General features: G+C 58.2%; 1 protein-coding gene across 1 annotated transcript; it reads left to right on the forward strand.

Moving 5' to 3' along the window:
- Window positions 1–2,604: 2,604 nt before the first annotated feature.
- Window positions 2,605–16,997, forward strand: LOC131825494 (pericentrin-like). The gene is made up of 8 exons (XM_059164990.1): window positions 2,605–2,707; window positions 3,721–3,892; window positions 9,758–9,877; window positions 11,149–11,381; window positions 12,857–12,933; window positions 13,635–13,770; window positions 16,034–16,161; window positions 16,532–16,997. Exons 2-8 carry the CDS (start codon window positions 3,725–3,727, stop codon window positions 16,573–16,575), a joined length of 906 nt encoding a protein of 301 aa, XP_059020973.1. The 5' UTR covers window positions 2,605–2,707; window positions 3,721–3,724; the 3' UTR covers window positions 16,576–16,997.
- Window positions 16,998–17,709: the final 712 nt, after the last annotated feature.

Genomic DNA, 17,709 nt, shown 5'->3' on the forward strand with positions numbered 1-17,709 from the left:
CCCAGATGCTATGCGATTGGTTAGTTCGGGAAGTTCACAGCCGGTGTGATCAGTGCGCTGGACGGTTTGCTGAGACCCGGCTCACACCCGAGTTCACCAGCATCGCTTCTGCGCATCAGGGGTTTCGGTACCTTCGGAATCTTGTGCCTGTCGCCACCACGCATGTTAGGACACATCTGTTGCCCCACACGGAAGCCACACCATTAACGCTCAGCCCTGGCCTCGGCAAGTCACCTTCCTGTGTGTGGGTCGGCCTGTGGTGCACGTTTCCTGGGAAGGAATCGGGCAGTGTGGGGCCTCCCTGCCCAGCTCCTGTCACGGTGTTTCCAAGGCCCACGTGTGTGCCGTGCTGTGGGACGCAGGCTTCCCGGTCATGGTCGTGTTTACCGCGCACCCACCCGGAAACACGCACCAGTTTGGAGGTGTTGCAAGGAGCGGGCGGTGTACGGTTGGACGGACCCTGTGCTGTTTCGTGAAAGAGACGAGTCGAGTCACGCCCCGGGGTGGACCTTGCTGGCGCAGAACCCCTGAATGTGTCCAGGATTGTGTGCGTGTGCGTGCGTGTGCGTGCGCTTGCCTTTTCTCCCGGGAAAGCGTGCCTGTGGCCTCCACGTGCTTCTGAAGAACTTCCTCAAACCACCTCCAAAGTTTTCAGCCAAACCCCTTAACTTTGATTTGTTTTAGCTTTAAAAATGCAACAAAAATGTTTTTCAAGTTAATAAACTGTTCTTCACAGCGTGTCACGGAACAGAGATTTAAGGGATTGACACAGCTCTTTGGGTGTGGTGGTCTGTAGACGGTTGGTTTGTTCCGGATTGTGGACTTTCTTCGGAGCACGGCGGCCTCCCGAGGTGGTTGCTCCCGGTCTGTCCTATCTCTTCCGCACCCCGTAACTCGTAGGTCTCTTGGTGTCTTGCTTTCCTCACCCGGAAAATAGCCAAGTACCGATGCCCTCGTCCTCACGAGGCTGTTGCGTCGATCGAGCGGACACTGTGGTCTGCGCTGCGTGGGCCGTGCGGTGGCAGGAGGCCTGGGCTGGGTTCCGGGCGACCCAGGTTCTACGGACACGCCGCCTCTCTGGCCCTTCCCAAGGCGCCGCCCTCACCTGCGGAATCTCCTCCGAGCGGCCTTCTTGCATTCACGGCTGCCTGGACAGGTTTCCGCCGGTGAACCGCTCTGTGTCCCTGATGGGGGTGCAGATCCCCGTGCTGGGCCGGGAGCCGGGAGCTGTCTCGCCACGCCCAGCACCTCCATGGTGAAGGGCATTTTGCAAGTGAGGCCATTTCCGCCAGGTGCACGTGCACCTTCCTCCGTGCCCGTCGGGTCGGTGTGTGGGTGTGTGTGGGTGTGTGTGCGGGCACCCACCGAGGAAGCCGGGACGTGGGCCTATGAGGACTCCTGTTTCCGTGTCCCACCTCCCCAGCGCATGCTCGTAAAAGCCCGACCGTTCTCAGAGGCGGCGATGAGACCGTCCGCACCCACGCCGCGGAGCTTGGCTCTGCCTCTCGGACGCTGCGCCCCGTGGAGGGTGTTGCTGTGCCGAGCAAGCCCCGTTTCACTCCCCCACCCTGCCCCGGGACCCCGTGCCGCCCACGCCCCCCCCCCCCCCCCTCTTGATGGCTGGGCTTCAGGCTTCTGCTTCGGGAACAGGCGTGTGAAGGACTTTTTTGTTGTTTTGCCGCAACAGCGGGAGCTGGAGCTCCAGCGCCAGCGAGACCAGCACAAGATCCGGCAGCTTCAGCGGATGGTGCAGGCCCTGGAGGCGAAGGAGGCGGCCTGCCAGGCCCCGGAGGCGGAGCGGCTGCAGGAGGAGCGGCTTGGCCTGGAGAAGGTCCGGCAGCAGCTGCTGTGCGCCGCCGGGCTCCTGACCAGCTTCGTCAGCCGGACGGTGGACAGGTGAGCCCGTCCAGACGGGCTGTCCCCCGAGCCGAGCCGGGTGGGCGCTGGGGACCGGTCTTTGGTTTCCAGTCCCCGTGTTAATGCGGCAGGTTCTTCTGTTCCCACGGGTTTGATGGATTTCTGGGCAGCACCTTCCTGAAAGACGGCGACCGGGTTGTGTTTGTTTGCGTTGTGGTTGGAACAGTAAAGCCCAGGTTTCTCTTAGATCTGGTCTCCTCATGTCCCTTTGCAACCAGTCCCCGTCCCTAGGTTCCGGGCCGGGATACAGGCCCGGCCCGCTGGGGCCCGCTGGGGCCCGCTGGGGTTGGGTGGTGCAGCAGGTCCGCACGGTGTCTGCCAGGACCGCGGCTCACGCAAGCCGGGTGCCCCCCGTGTTTAAGGGGCCGACCAAAGAGTTGACACTCGCCCTCTCCTGTCTGCATGGTTCTTCCGTCGGGAATCAGTTTAGCTTGGAGAGCGTTCCTTCTGAACAGTGCTTCACACCCAAACCAGACGCCAGCGGAAAGCCGCGCTCGGGCAGTCTCTGTGGTCTGTGCTCAGCGGCCGGACGTCTCTGGGCCTCCCGGACTGTGCGCACGAGGGCTGCGTCCCGTCCCTGCGGCCGCCATGGGCAGAGTGCAGCTCGAGGAGGTGGTCCGAAGCACACCCTCCAGGGGCAGCGTTGTGGCCTGTGCCAGCCCTTCCAGTATCTCTCTGTGTTCACAGGACAATTAGCAACTGGACGTCATCGAACGAGAAAGCCGTGACCTCCTTACTGCGCACGTTAGAGGAGCTCAAGTCTGAGCTAAGCACACCCGGTTCCTCCCAGGTGAGGGCGGCTCTCCCGCCCCCCGCGTGGTTCCTCAGTCTGACACCCCCTCTCATGGGCGTGACCTTGCCAAGTGCCCGGGCGCACCCTCCGGCGGGCACTGGCTGGGCTGTGGTGCTCAGGGCAGGTGTCCCAGGGCCCCTGTGGACCTAGGCTGCTCCACGTACACCTGGGTTGAAAGCCTGAGCCAGAAGTGAGCTCCCGAGGGCCGAGTCCATGCTCCCTGGCAGCGGCACCTGGAGGGTTCGGAAGTCCTGAGGCTGATGCCAGTTCCTGGTGGGTGACCCCGTGAAATCCCGCCACGTCTCGTGAAGGTGGCACACGTAGGCATCAGGAGAGCGGACCGCGTGCCCGTGGGGCCGCCGGGTCCGTGTGGGGCGTGCTGTCTGAGGAGGCTGTGCCCGTGTCCACGTCCCGAGTCAGCTGCAGGCCGCACGACTCCAGGGACGTGCGTGTTGGGCCCCCCTGGACGAGCACACGGCGTTCCCCGTTCCCTGCGTGCTACTCACAGGGCTCGAGTTCTGTTGCACGGGCTTCGTTAGTGCGGCCCCGCGCTGGGCGGTGTCTCGTGCACAGAGGAACGGCGATGAGAGTCGGGACTCTCTGTCGGGACTCAGAGTTGGGACTCTGCTCTTCCGTAGGTGGAGACGTCTGTCCAGCCCCACAAGCTCCCGCTGAACCCCAAATGCGTATAAAACTGTGGTTCTTGAAAGTAACCAACAGTAAAAAAACACAAGTAGCAAGTATCCTTTTTTTAGCAAAGATCTTACTCACTTATGTGGGAGAGAGGGAGAGAGAGCTCACAAGCAGGGGCGCAGCGGAGGGAGGGACGGGGAGAAGCAGGCTCCCGGCTGAGCAGGCCCCTCTCCCACGCGGGCCTCCATCTCAGGACCTCGAGGTCATGACCCGAGCCGCAGGCAGACGCGTCGCCGACTCAGCCCCCCAGGCTCTGCTCAGAGTTACCTTTTAACAGACAGATTCGTTTCCCAATTTCTGTTTTCTCCTGTTAAGAGGAAGATGAGGGCAGAGCTGCAGACCCAGCTGGTGGACGTCCTCCTGAAGGACAACGACTCTCTGACCACAGCCTTGCGCACGGTGACGCAGGAGAAGGCGGAGCTGTGCCGGGCGGTGTCGCAGCTGGAGAAGTCGCTGAAGCAGCACCTGCTGCGGCGCGGCGTGTGCAGTGTACGTACGCGCCTCCCTACGGCAGGTGGGCCGGTGGGGCTCCCTCTGGCCGGGGGCCTCTGAGCCCCCCACGTGCGCCCTGCAGCCCCGTGTCCACGCTGTTCTCAGACGCGAGCGCCCGCACGGACACGCGTGAGATCATGTTCCCCACCGCCTTGGGGCAGGAAATCTATTTGACGTTTACCTAATTAAAATGACGTAGTGTTCCTGATCACGTAGTTTGATAGACTTTATTCCTAGAATGCCTGGTGTTTTTCTTTTATACTTAGATTCGTATCTTTGTGATTGGCTTTTCTATTTTTACAAAGAAAAAGAGGTTTTTTAAAATTCTTTTTAAGATTTTATTTATTTCACGAAGACTCAGCGAGAGCGGGAACACAAGCAGGGGGAGTGGGGGAGAGGGAGAAGCAGGCTTCCCACTGAGCAGAGAGCCCGATGCGGGGCTCAATCCCAGGACCCTGAGATCATGACCTGAGCCAAAGGCAGAGGCTTAATGACTGAAACACCCAGGCATCCCTGCAATGAAAAATTTTAAATTATTTTTTACTTTATGTGCAGTAAGGTTGGCCCCTAGTTAGTAGGGGTCACTTGAGGTTACACACGCCCAGACTCGTGACCCGTGTGCTCGTCCGCATGGTCAGAGCTCGCTGCCCCAGGCACAGCCTGGCTGTTTCCCGTGGTGTGCCGTTTCCCGGGTGTCACGGGCCCTGAGGCGCACGGTGTGTCCTCTTGCAGGCCCTTTGCTTCTTCCAGGAGCTCCCGTGAGCCGTCCTGGGCGTTGACGTAGCTGCCGTACCGCTGGGCAGCGTCCGGGCGCAGATGGGCCTCCACAGGGTGGCTGCATGGTCTCGGGGCTGCACACGGGCTGCTCGCGTTCCTGGAAGCAGTTGCTCTGGGGCAAATGCCCGGGTGGGGGCACGGGGGCTGCTGTGTCCCTGCAGTGTGCATGTCGAGCCCACCTAGTGTCCAGCGGCTCACCGTTCCCTTTCCCCTCGAACAGAGTGGGGGAGTGCCGTCGCGTGTCGGCTCGCTGGCTGCTGGCCGTGCAGTTGCTGCTAGCGTCGCGCCCTGTGCCGATGGCGTCTGGATCTTCTTCAGTGACATGTCCCTTAACGGCCTTACCCGCCTGTAAACTACGCTGTTTGCGTTCCGATACTGCTGTGTTCGGAGCGGTTTGCATGTTGTGGACACGACTGTGTGGTTAGATGTGTGACGTGTGATTCCCCGTCCCGCCGCAGTCTGTGCAGCCCCCTCTGTAGAGACAGTAGCTTTTGCAGATCAAGAGTTCTTCATTTTAATAAAGTCAGCTTTTTTGTGTGTGGATCACGCCAAGAATTTTGTAGTTCTACTTTTTCGGTTTCTGTCGAGGGTTGTGTGCGTGCTGATACCGTTTTCCTGGGACATGTTGGAAGACGGTCTCTTTTCCTGACACGTCTTGCACCGATGTCAGAAGCCCTTGCACAGTGTGTTGTGTCTGTCTGGACTGTGCTTACGGCACTGCCGACCAGGCAGCTTGGGTCACGCCGCAGCCTCGCGCAGGGCAGTGGGAGTGCTCAGGCTTTCTGTCTTCAAATTACGTGGCTATTCCCGTTCCTCTGTCTTGCTGCATAAATTTTAGAATCTTGCTGGTTGGTTGGTTGGGAGGTGGGAGGAACCCGGAGGCACCGGGTCCGGCTGTTTTGGAAGAGTCTGGCCACCCTTAGCAGCACATAAAAGCCTTTGCCCAGACTCTCCTGTCACCACGACTCATTGTAGCCTAAAAGAGGAAATAATCCAAATGTCCGTTAATTCGTGAACAGGGAAATAAAATACAGCCTGTCCCTAAATGGGCTTATTCGGCAGAGAAAGGGCCGAAAGAGCACTCGGTGCTGCAGTGTGGACGCTCCTCTGTCACTGCGATGTGCAGAGCCGCAGAACCGTGGAGGCAGGAAACACACTGGTGGGTGCCTGGGGCGTGTAGGGGCGCGGGGGCGCCTGGGGTGATGAAAACACGCATTACGGAGGGGTGGTCGTTGCAGTCTGTAAACGTACTCCAGCCCGTTGAGTCGCACATTTTCAGAGGACAAAGCTCAGGGGTGTGTTCAGCTCTCAGTGAGGCCGTCGTGAAGGGTTTAGACGAGAATGGACGTCTGGGCTCCTCGGGCCGACGACCCGCGTTTGACTGTAGCGTCGTCGGATCTTCCCGTCTGGGAACTGGCACGTCCGCTCCTCTGTTTCCGTCTCCTAAATGCGTTGTCACATCCGTGTTCAGACCCCGAATACGTGACATTGATACCCTAGATACTCCGTTTCTTGGGGGTGTTGTGAAAGGTGCTGCCCAGGCCTCTCGTGCTCCCGTCACGCCTGGCTCGCGCATGGAAGCACGTCCACACTCCCGGGCCCCCCGGTGCCGGGACCCTTGCTGACAGCGCTTTTTAATCCCATGAGCCCTTCCATAGGATTTCGTGCGGACACAGTTCTGTCATCTGTGAGCAGGGGTTTATTTTCTTTCCCGTGTGATTACCTTTCATTTCCGTCTCTTGGTGGTGGCAGAGGCTGGACTTCTGGATGCTGTCGAGCAGCCCCGGTTCCAGTCCTGGGGGCGGAGCTTCTGTTTGTCAGGCAGTTGTGCAAAGGCCCTGCGGCTGAGGAAAGTTCCTTCTGAGTCTTAGTTTGCAAAAACTTTTTTTCTTATGAATGGATGTTGAACTTTGTAATACTTTCTTTTCACCTGTTGACAAGGGGATGCATGTTTCTTTGTTTTCTCAGCTGACCTGGTGTTTTACGGTGACTTCTGGATATGGGCTCCGAGTTCTGGTGCCAGGGAGTCATGATATCCTATTGTTTTCACGTGTTATTGGATGCAGTTTGCCCATATTTTGGGCACATTGAGTGTTGTTTACTCTTGGTTCATGAGGGATGTTAATCTGGAGGGGTTTTTTGTTGTTTTGTTTTTGTTTTTAAAGATTTTATTTATTAGACAGACACAGCGAGAGAGGGAACACAAGCAGGGGGAGTGGGAGAGGGGGAAGCAGGCCTCCCGCTGAGCAGAGAGCCCAATGCGGGGCTCAATCCCAGGACCCTGGGATCATGACGTGAGCTGAAGGCAGCTACGTAACTGACTGAGCCACCCGGGTATCCCTGGAGGGTTGTTTTTTATTTTTATTTTTTTTTTATTTTTAAATTTTTGGGGGTATTGTTGAGCTTTGGCCTCATAAAATGAGTTGGAACATGTTTCTTCCTCTTCTTAATTTCTGGTAAGAGTTCCCTAGAGCTGGCATTTATTTCTTCCTTACATATTTGTATAAATTCACCAGTGAAATCACCTGGGCCTAGTAGGGGTCTTCTAGGGAAGGTTTTTCGTGACGGATGTAGAGTTTCTGGTGCTGGCAGAGGGTCCCACAAAGGTCATTCTGATCTCCTGTAGCCTTACCGAGCTGCTGCTCCTCATCCTCGGCCCCCGTGAGGGAGCACAGGGCATGCCGCTGTCTCTAAGTCACGGATCTGTCCGCAAGCTCTGTGCAGGCTTGCTTTGCCCGTTGCAAGCTCTGTCGCTGGGTGAGGTAAGGGGCCTCTGTACGTGGGAGGGAAGGTCCGGCCGCTCGGCCAGGCCAGGACCTGCAGTCCTTGATGGGAGCGCTCACGGCTCCGGGTGTTAACCCTGATGAAAGCTGCCGTCAGCGCCATTCACAGCCCTGTCCGCTTCTCTGGGACTTGTCAGAAGCGCAGGGAGGTCCCTGTGGGACTAAAGCCCAGTCGCCAGGAGAACACGTTCATGCTTTCAGTGGACATTAACCAGGAAATCGGGAAACACGTTATTTCATTGAGGAATAACTGACGTGTGATGCCGTTTCAGGTGAGCACAGGGGGATGTGACACTCGCGTCCATCATGAGACCTTGACCAGCGCGAGGCAGGTTCCCGTCTGTCACTGACCTGTCACAGTGCCACTGACTGCTCTCTCGTCTCTGGCCACCAGCCATGTTGCTCTGTTTCTGTGACGCTGTTTTCTGCGTTTGTTTGGTTTGGCTTTTTAGGCTCTGCGTCTGAGTGAGGTGATGGGGTAGCGGTCGTGTCGGACCCCTTTTACTTCGTGTAACCCCGGCGTCCGTCCGCGATGTCAGAAGAAAAGCAGGATTTCCTCCTTCTGTGATGACTGAGTCCTACTCTGTTGAGCTTATGACCTGCGGCTCCTCTGTTCACTCGTCTGTCGGTGGACGTCCGGGCTCTCCCCACAGTCTGGCCGTCACGGAGGCTGCCGGAATGGTCAGGGCGCCTGTGTCCCTTTGAATCTGTATTTTAAGTTTCTTTGGGGTAAATACCCGTTAGTGCGATTGCTGGGTCGTAGGGCAGCTCTATTCTCAACTTCCCGAGGACCCTCCGTGCTGTTTTCCAGAGCGGCGGCACCAGCTTGCGTTCCCACCAGCCGTGCAGGAGGTTCCCCTTTCTTCGCATCCTTGCCAGCACCTGTCGTTTCCCAAATGGTTAATTTTAGCCGTTCTGACCCGTGTGAGGTGGGATCTCACTGTGGTTCTGACGTGTATTTCTCTGATGCCAAGTGACGTGGAGCATTTTTTCAGGTGTTTTTTGGCCATTTATATGTATTTTTTTGGAAAATGCCCGGGTTTTCTGCTCAATGGGCGGTTTTTTCATACTGAATCGTATACAAGTATTTTAACGTATTTTTGGATGCTCACTTCCTGCCGGCTCTATCACCGTTTTATCGATGGTTTCCTGCGTAGAAAGTTTTTAGGTTGACATAGTCCCACTTGTTAATTTTTGCTTTTGTTGAAGGAAATAAGTATTTATTTGCTTTTAAGTATTTTGTTTGAGAGAGTGAGCATGAGTGTGATGGGGCAGACGGAGAGGGGGAAACAGGCTCCCCGCTCAGCAGGAACCGCCCCCCCGGCCCCAACGCGGGGCCCGAGCCCAGGACCCTGGGATCATAATGTGAGCTGAAGGCAGACGCTTCATCGACTGAGCACCCAGGCGCCCCCGAAAGAGAAGTATTTTTAAGGAGTAAATCGCAGGCTGAGCGTGAACTTGTGGAGCGTTTCCTCCTCCGCGTCTGAGATGACTTTGATCCCTGGAGTCTCTTCCCCCCAGGCTGCGTTTTGGGACCAGAAAAACAGCCTCTAGTCTTTTCCACACCAGGGCCTGCGACAGCCCTTCCGCAGGGTCACCTCGGACACAGGCTCGGTCTCTCAACTGCACCCTGGAGCTGGGGGCCGGTGCGACCAGGTGACCTCTGATTCCTGTTCCACATGCTGGGACCACGGCCCGATGCTCGGAGTGCCCTCTGGTCATCCGTGTGGGCAACCCCTCTGCTGTCCTCACTGGGGGTTCCTCGTGCTCTGGAAACGAGCCCCCCACGGAGCTCTGGGCACCCTCCGCACACTGTGGTATCCAGGCCACACTACCCACGTTTGGGTGCTGCTTGGCCGTGACAGCCCCTCAGCGTGCATGGTGCCCGCGTGGGGCCCTTGCTGAGGTTTCCAGGCCTGGGATTTGCCGGTCCCGCAGTACGACCGGGGACCCAGGCCTGTCAGGAGTGAGCCTCTCTAGGACCTGAGACTGTGTGTGTGTTCAACAGGCTTAATGCTTTGAATCTGGTGTTCTTACACCAGTGTTTGGAGTTTGTTTTTAATAAAAATGTACCTGTTGTGCAGTTGTAATTGGCATGCAGTCACCACCCCTGAGTGCTGACGATCTGCTTGATGCTACATGACAGCTCTGCCTAGATGGACCCAGGATGGCCCATGTCCTGGCACTCAGGAGACGTGACCCTGACCCTGGGGTGGCGGTGCCGATTGCCCTCGGCCGTACTCGCGAGATGGTCTTCTGCTGGGGGAACCATGCAGACGATGTCATCTGTGGTTTGTTACAGAGGCCGGACAAGTCTGCATGGAAGCAGGATGGAGCGGGCTCGCAGAGCTCAGCGCGACAGCCAGACCCGGCACTGCCGGCGCCAGCCGCACGCGAGGAAGCCAGCAGCGGCAGCGTGCAGGTAAGGCTAGGCCTGCGCCGCGCTGGGTGTGTACGGTGCCACCCACTTGGGACCCCTTATCCGTCTCTCAGACCTTGTATTTCTGGGGCGCCCGGGGAGCTCCGCCAGTTGATGTCCGGCTCTTGATTTCAGCTCCGGCCATGATCTCGGGGTCGTGGGCTTGACCCCGTGTTAGGCTCCGTGCTCAGCAGGGAGTGGCTTGGGATGCTCTCTCCCTCTTCTCCTGCTCGCTCACTCATACTCTTAAAAAGGAAAAGGCCTTTATGTTCCCAGAAGAGCGCAGGGCTGACGGCAGAGTCGAAGCGAAGGTGCGGGGAGCGCCGGTGCGTTCTTGCCCCCGTGTCGATGGCCCGCACTTGCGTGAGCACCGACGGCCATCACCCCGGGTCCACAGGGGACGTCGGGGTTCACTCTCGGTGGAGTGCGTTCCGTGGGTCTCCCTCGTAGCCGCACAAGCCCTGTCGTGACGGCGGGGCTCTCCCTTGCCTGAGCACAGGTGCCGACACATGGACACCCGTGTCAGTTGGGAGACGTGGAGCCGTCACAGACGGGAGCAGTGACGGTGGATACAGTTGCCCCTGCGGTGTCGTTCCGCACAAGTACTTCGTGTCTGTGCACATGAATTCAGGGCATGTGACTTGGGGTCACATTAGGTGATGGTCATCACAGCCTGAAAACACCCCAGACTGGGGATTCGCTGGTCAGCGTGTTTGTCCCTGCGGTCCGAGCTCCGAGGCATCTCTAGAGGGAAACTGTGTGTTAGAGTAACAGGGTTTGCAGGTACGCCTCTGGGTAGGCCTTCAGGGGTTTCCCACAGCCCCCGAGACGTCCCAAGGCCTGGGGATGAGACCCCATCCCACCCCGGGAGTGCACCTCCGCTCGTGGTCAGATTCTTGGGGCCTTTGGGGGCTCCTGTGAGACTCGGAAAGGGTGTCTGATCTGCCGTTTGTCAAAGTGCCCTGCGAGGCTGGCCCTGGGGACGGGTCCTGCAGGGCTGGCTTCCGTAACAATGTGACAGTTTGCTGATCAGAGGAACAGTTGGGGTTTTCTCAGTTTGACCTTTTTGAAGATTATTTATTTATCTATTTAAGTCCTGCCTACGCCCCATGTGGGGCTTGAGCTCACAACCCCAAGACCCTGAGGCTCTCACTACTCTGACCGAGCCGGCCAGGCGCCGCTTGCTGCCCTCTGACGCCCGGCGGTGCAGTCGCGCGGTGCACGTGGCGGAAGGTGTCTTCCTTCCCTGATCGCTTGGCGTCCGCTTTCTCTAGGTGGAGAAGTTGTACCTGCATTACTTGAGAGCAGAAAGCTTCAGAAAAGCTCTGATTTATCAAAAGAAGTATCTTCTGCTATTGATTGGCGGATTCCAAGACTCTGAACAGGAAACGCTGTCCATGATCGCCCATTTGGGAGTGTTTCCTTCCAAAGCAGATAAGAAAATTACACCTTCTCGCCCTTTTACGAAGTTTCGGACCGCCGTCAGGGTGGTGATCGCGATACTAAGGTAGCACTGGGGTCCCTGCCGCCGCCGTGTCCCGGGGCAGGAACGTGCGAGGGCTCGGGCTGTGTGCGTGAATGTGCCTCCTTCTGAGCGACGCTTGCCTCCCGGAGACCGTGTGCAGAGCTGTCACTCTCCTTCTGACACTAGGGTTCAGGGAGGCCTTCTTGTCACCCAGCAACACCTCGCCCCTCCATGGACCTCATGCTGGGACTCCTCTGACACCAGGCACAGCCGATAAGAGTTTGAACCCGCATTCACAGCTTCACGTTCTTGGTCCCCGTATTTCCGTGAAAGGGGCCGGGTCCGCTGGAGCGCGTGACCCGCGCGGGCAGTAGCTGTGTGTGGTGGTGTCATCCTGGCTACAAGCCCACTCCCCGGGGGAGGTCAGGGCCCGGGGGTCCTGCCAGTCTCAGGGCCCCAGGTGTTGTTGACACGGGCTGTTGTTTTGGGAGCAGGTATGTGGGTCTCTGGTGCGACTGGGAATTTTGACCCGTTCAGAATTAACAGTGATGAAAATCCATTTTATAACTTTAAGACTTGCTGAATTTTCACACGTTTGTCCCACTAACAATTGTTAGTGCGACGTGTGCCGTGGGAAGCCCGAGAGGTGCCGTCCTCAGCCCCCGGTCGTCGTCGTCCGTGTGGGCCAAACGCCCAACGCAGCAGCCGGGTGGGCTGGCTTCCCCGGCTTCTCCCGACCGAGCTGCGGAGCCCTACCCCCGCAGAGACCCAGCTCTCGGCCGGCCGGTTCCAGCAGAGGCGGGGGCTGCCTGGCCTCCTCACTCTCCTGCTCTCAGCCCTCAGCCTCAGGGCACTTGGTCCCCTCATCTCTGGGTTCTGACCACACACTGCCCAGCCGTCACCTGTCCATCCATCCTTCCGGTCTGCGTGTTTGGAGAGAAGGCCCCGTGCCAGGAGCCCGGTGGGTGCGATGCGGGCAGCTGCCCAGGCCCAGGCCCTGCCTTCAGCCTTCCTGCCAAGGGGCCGAGCATTTCTAGCGGCTGCAGTTTTGATGCGAGTCAGAAGGCGCCGTCTGGGAGGCCCCACGGTCAGAGGCAGCGGTGTCTAGAAGGAGCAGCTGGTAGGAAGGCCAGAAGGGTGTCTGCTGAGCCACGGAGGGGCCGTCCCAGGAGGGGCCAGGGAGCCCCGCCACGGTGCACCTCCGGGGGCCGACCTCTGGCGCTCGTCACCCTGACAGCCCTGCTCCCCATCTGACTGAGAACGCCTGAGGGCAGGGGCCTCTGTCTTTGCTCCTCCTGCCCTGAGTCATCGAGTGGCATTTGTGGCGGCAGGGAGCGGGCATTGTGGGTTTTGAACTGAGTCTGTGGGGCCCCGGGCTGGTGGGTGTCAGGGCGGCGCCACTGCAGTGGCCACCCAGGTCTGATCCCAGCTGTTGGTCACGCCTGGACTCTCACTGCTCTTTCCACAACGGTTTTGCTCTAGTTTCTGATGTTTTGTGTCCTTTCTTTCCTTTGTAGGTTACGTTTCTTGGTTAAGAAGTGGCAAGAGGTAGATCGTAAAGGGGCCATCATGCTGGGCCGAGCGCCCCGTCCAGGTGGGAGCCCAGTGAAGCCTGCAGGAAGCCCTGGGGTGCGGTGGCTCGTGGAGGCGGGCGGTTTCAGTGCTGGGAAGCGCACACCAGCTACGGTGGGAACGGTGTGGAGGTGCCGAGGTAGAGGCGAGCAACCCCGAAACAGACGTTGGCTGCTGGGCTGCGGCTCTGCTTTGCAAGAGCCGGCCTCCCGCGGGCCCTGCCCCAGAGCAACCGTGTGCAGAGAACCCCCCCCCTCGCAGGGGGCATGCCCCCTGGTCCTGCAGGGAGGGCTTCGGGCATCTGGAGGGGAGGCGGCCAGACCCTCGACAGCTGGCCTCCCCCGGCCACCGATGGGTACTTGGGCCCTTGGGCCTTCAGGAGAGTTTGCTCCCCGACCAGGTATACCTGGTGGTCTCGGTTCAGCTTCTTCCTTCTCCAGAGCCCCCTCCTCAAAGCCGGGGTCGGGGGAGCGCCCCACTGGCTCCGCAAGGTCACAGAGGGCTCCGCTGGGGTCAGGTCAGCCCAGGAGGAGCACAACACAAGTGATCAAACCTACATTTTCTCTAGAGCTTTTTGAAATGTAATTTTTATAAATCGGGTATTTTAAAAATGTTTTCAAATTGCCATACAGACTCCTAGAAGTTTGTCAATTTTAAATTTTGGTAGAGGGGTCTTCCTGCTAAAAAGCTTTCGTCTCTTTTCCTAACCCCTCTGTTGTTCAGCGGTGGCCGGGGAAGGAGTCCCGGTTCCACGCCAGCAGGCTCCACCCAAAACCAGCACGTCCCCGCCAACCCGGGACGTGTCCTCCAGCCACACCGGGGACCGTGTGCCCAAGGCCTCCCCGCGCAGGAGGGAAAGGTGAGTGGGCTTCCGGGCCGCGGTTCCGGCATAGGTGGGCCTGCGGGCCAGCTCCGTGCGCAGGGCGGCTCCCCAGACGAGCCGTGCTCACCAGTCCTGGGGGTGCTTGAGCTCATCTCTCTGTGCCATTCGGGGGGTTCTGCACACATGATGTCACCTCCCTGCGTCCCGCTTAGCTGGCTGTTGAGGTGTTCGCGCGCGGAGGGCCAGTGGGCGGACGGCGGAATGCAAGTTTGCTTCCACGTTACCGCGAGCCCTGACTGCACGGACAGGCGAGAAATGGTTGTGGCCGCGGCTTCCCCTCCGGGTGTTACCGTGCAGGGCGGGGGCCTGGGTTTCCTTTCTGCAGAGCAAACGCCTGAACGCCCGCCGCAGGCACCGAGATGCGGGCATCTGCTGCTGGGCCCTGTGTTCCCTCCTCTCAGCCATGACAGTGCCAATTCTGTAACGCAGCCAAGTTCAGTCTGTGTCTGCGCGTGTGTCCGCACGTCCAGGGTCCCCCGTTTCTCTGCGTGCGCTTTCCGCAGCACGGCTCCGGGACGGGACGGGGAGGACGCGCCGGCGTGTGCGCCTCCAGCCCCTGCCCCTGGCTGACGGGGGCTTCTCTGCACACGGCTCGTCTCTGGTGGGGCCGTCCTGACAGGACAGACAGGACGTAGGCGCGATAGGACGCACGCCCGGGCGCAGAGGCGCACCCCAGCTCCGCACCAGCCGGGCGTGCAGCTGACTTGCGATCACCTGCTGGTGACGTCCCACCGACGTATGGGGCTCCTTGGGGAGATGTGCTTTGAAAGCTCTGGCTTTGGGCTGGCCCCAAGCAAGGCAGGGCATGCGCAGGACTCGGGGGCCCGGAGGCCCAGCCCTGTGTGGGGAAGGCAGAGACGCTCCGTCTGTGGCTGTGGCACCCCTGGGGTCTGGGTGGGTGATGGTTACGGAGAGTCCGCGCCAGCCAACGGCCGTCCTGTGTGGATGGTGTGAGGGCAAGCGAGACCCTAACCCTAACCCTAACCCGAAGGAGCATGGGGGTTGCAGAGCAGAGGCCGGGAGGAAAGGTGCTGTGCGGAGCCTGGGTCGGGCAGGTCGTGCCCCGAGCGAAGGGGATGCTTTGGGATGATCAAGGAGAGGTCAGTGGGTCGTTGGGTCACCCACAGGGCACTGGGGGGCAGTTCTGAGGGACATGGCTGCGCAACCCAGTGGAGGTAACACATTTATACTTGAAAATTTCGGAAATAAAAAAATTTTTTGTGAATAAAGTAACATATCTTGGGGCACCTGGGTGGCTTAGTCGGTTAAATGTCCAATTCTTGCTTTCTGCTCAGGTCATGATCTCAAGGTCATGAGATCAAGCCCTGCATCAGATTCGATGCTCCGCATGGAGTCTGCTTGGGATTCTGTTTCCCTCTACCTGTCGCCTGATGGGCCCCCATACTCTCTCTCTTACATAAATAAGTCTTTTTATTATTTATTTATTTTTTTTTTTAAGATTTTATTTATTTATTTGACAGACAGAGATCACGAGCAGGCAGAGAGGCAGGCAGAGAGAGAGGAGGAAGCAGGCTCCCTGCTGAGCCAAGAGCCCAATGCGGGGCTCGATCCCAGGACCCTGAGATCATGACCTGAGCCGAAGGCAGAGGCTTAACCCACTGAGCCACCCAGGCGCCCCATAAATAAGTCTTTTTAAATAATAAAATAATATACAATAATTTTTATTCATTTTAACTCTGAGACGTTTTATAGAAGTTGGTTTTGTTTGTTCTTAAAGATTTTATCTATTTGCGAGAGTGAGTGAGCCCAAGAGAGCATGAGCAGGAGGAGAGGGAGGGAGAGAAGCAGGCCCCCCGCTGAGCAGGGAGCCCGATGGCGGGGCTGGACCTCAGGACGCCGGGATCGTGACCTGAGCTGGAGGCAGACGTTTCACCGACGGAGCCACCCAGGCACCCCGGGAAGTTGATTTTCAAAGCGTCGTGTGACACTCTGAAACAGCGCCCGAGCTTGGGGGCGCCCTGCTGGCCCCGTTGGCGGCCTGTGTGGCTCTTGATCTCAGGGTCAGGGGCTCGAGCCTCACGGTGGGCAGAGAGAGGACATGCCGACGTACGCACACACAGAAGCACACGGAGAAATACACACACTCTACTCTCTCATTTTGGGGTGCAGCAGGCGTCGGAAGGAAACGGCGTGTGGCCCCCGTCCCCGCTGTCTGCTGCTGTGTTCACCGTCGCTTGAGTTTCACCGTTTCTTGGTGTGTTTGTTTGTTTGTTTGAAGATCCACTCCGTCCCCGGATTCGAGATCCGAAAGATCCCTGGCTGCTTCTCAAGACCCCGAGCGTTCCTTGACGGAATATATTCATCATTTGGAGATGGTCCAGCAGAGACTGGCCGGGGCCCCTCCAGGTAACGAGTTCTGTTTCTCTCGATGAGACGCGGCACCCGAGGAGCGCACAGTCCCGGGGCGCAGGCTGAGTGAGCTTCCGTCTTGTCACCAGCCGCCGTCGGTCGCCTCAGGACGGCCGCGAGTGCAGGCGCCGCAGACGGGTCCTTGGCGGGAAGCGTAACGCTCGCTCCTTCCCTGACGCGCTCGGGCCGCAGCGACCCTGCTTTGGGGTTGGGGTTTCTTCCCTGTCCTTGGAACCGTGCTGCACCTCAGTTGTCTTTACCGGCAATGAGATCAATTCAGGGGCACTGTTTAAGAATTTTGAAATTCTTCTTAAAAGACACAGGAAGACTTCTAACGAATTGCTGTGTCATTTTCATTCATTTTTAGATTCTGCTTCAAAGAGATCCTGCCGCCAGAAGACAAAACAGTGAATAAAATCCTTGTGCCTCTTACCATAACAATTCCATTTGAGGAAAAGATTTATTTTTCCCCTTTTCTCAAGGAAGACGCGTGGCGTGGCGTGGCGTGGCCTGCGCTCAGTGCCTGGTCTCCTCCCGTGCCTGAGATGCCAGCCCCAAGAGCCGCTCACGGGGCGTCCCCACCTCCCTGTGATGCTGGAGAGCCCAGTGGAGGATGTTCTGTACGACGGCCGTGTGTTTTAGCTCCTCACCTTCCGACGGTGGCGTGCGCGCCCGGGGTGACTGACGCCCGTCCTGCTCGGTGTGAGCGGCCAGAGCTGTCCGGCTGGCCGCCGCGTTGTTGATTGTCTTAAAGTGTACAGATGGGAACTTGGTTTAAAAACAGAAACACCCCAAGAACAAAAAGAATAAAATCAAGCACTATTTTATTGTGAGTGGCCCTTGTGTTGTTTTTTAGTTCTATTCGATTTGCCCCATCATTGGTGAAAAACCAGAACAGACCTAGAATTTACGTTGAACTGGACGTCCGCGTTTTCAGTGGAATGCAAAGTCCTCCTCGCCCGGTAAAGAGAGAAAGATAGCCACGTGCCGTGGTCTTTCTTGGTTTCTTAGTATTTCCATGGGGTTTTAGGACTTTGGAACGTCGTATTCATTCTGCTGGGCGTAGGTTTTGATGTCAAACCACTTTTTCGAATGACCGCATATTTCCGCAGTCGATCTTCCTTGTAGCCCGCGGCCCTGGGGCACGTCTCTGTTCTCCGTGTGTCCGTGGACGCGACCGTCAGGCCCATCGGTGGTCTTTCCGCCTCTTGTTGTCCCCGAGGCCGGGTCGTCCCAGCCCCAGGACTTGGAGCCCAGGCAGGGTCTCTTCAGTCTCACGTCCAGGAGGAGAGTCACAGTGGTAGGTTATCAAACACTGAATGGCTCGTGGGCGGTGCCATCATACCAGCTCAGTACCCGTGGGAGGAAATCCCGATGCCCCTGCCTTAGGTGTCCTCTGCTGGGTTCCTGAGGACACGGCGGAGCCTGGCACTGGCAGCCTCGTGTTCCCGTCTCAGCGGGTGCTGCTGTGTGGACTGTGCGGGGTCTCCGGCGGCGGATCCCGACTTGGAGGAGGAGGAACAAAGTGCGTGAGACCGTGTAAGA

Source organism: Mustela lutreola, chromosome 2 (assembly GCF_030435805.1).
Source record: "Mustela lutreola isolate mMusLut2 chromosome 2, mMusLut2.pri, whole genome shotgun sequence".
Classification (NCBI taxonomy): domain Eukaryota; kingdom Metazoa; phylum Chordata; class Mammalia; order Carnivora; family Mustelidae; genus Mustela; species Mustela lutreola.

Bases quoted from the DNA above. Each gene is read 5' to 3' on its own strand.
- LOC131825494 (XM_059164990.1), top strand. From the start codon at position 3,725: ATGAGGGCAGAGCTGCAGACCCAGCTGGTGGACGTCCTCCTGAAGGAC. The intron at 11,382-12,856 runs GTAGCACTGGGG...TTTCCTTTGTAG, and splicing joins GTGGTGATCGCGATACTAAG to GTTACGTTTCTTGGTTAAGA. The intron at 16,162-16,531 runs GTAACGAGTTCT...ATTCATTTTTAG, and splicing joins ACTGGCCGGGGCCCCTCCAG to ATTCTGCTTCAAAGAGATCC.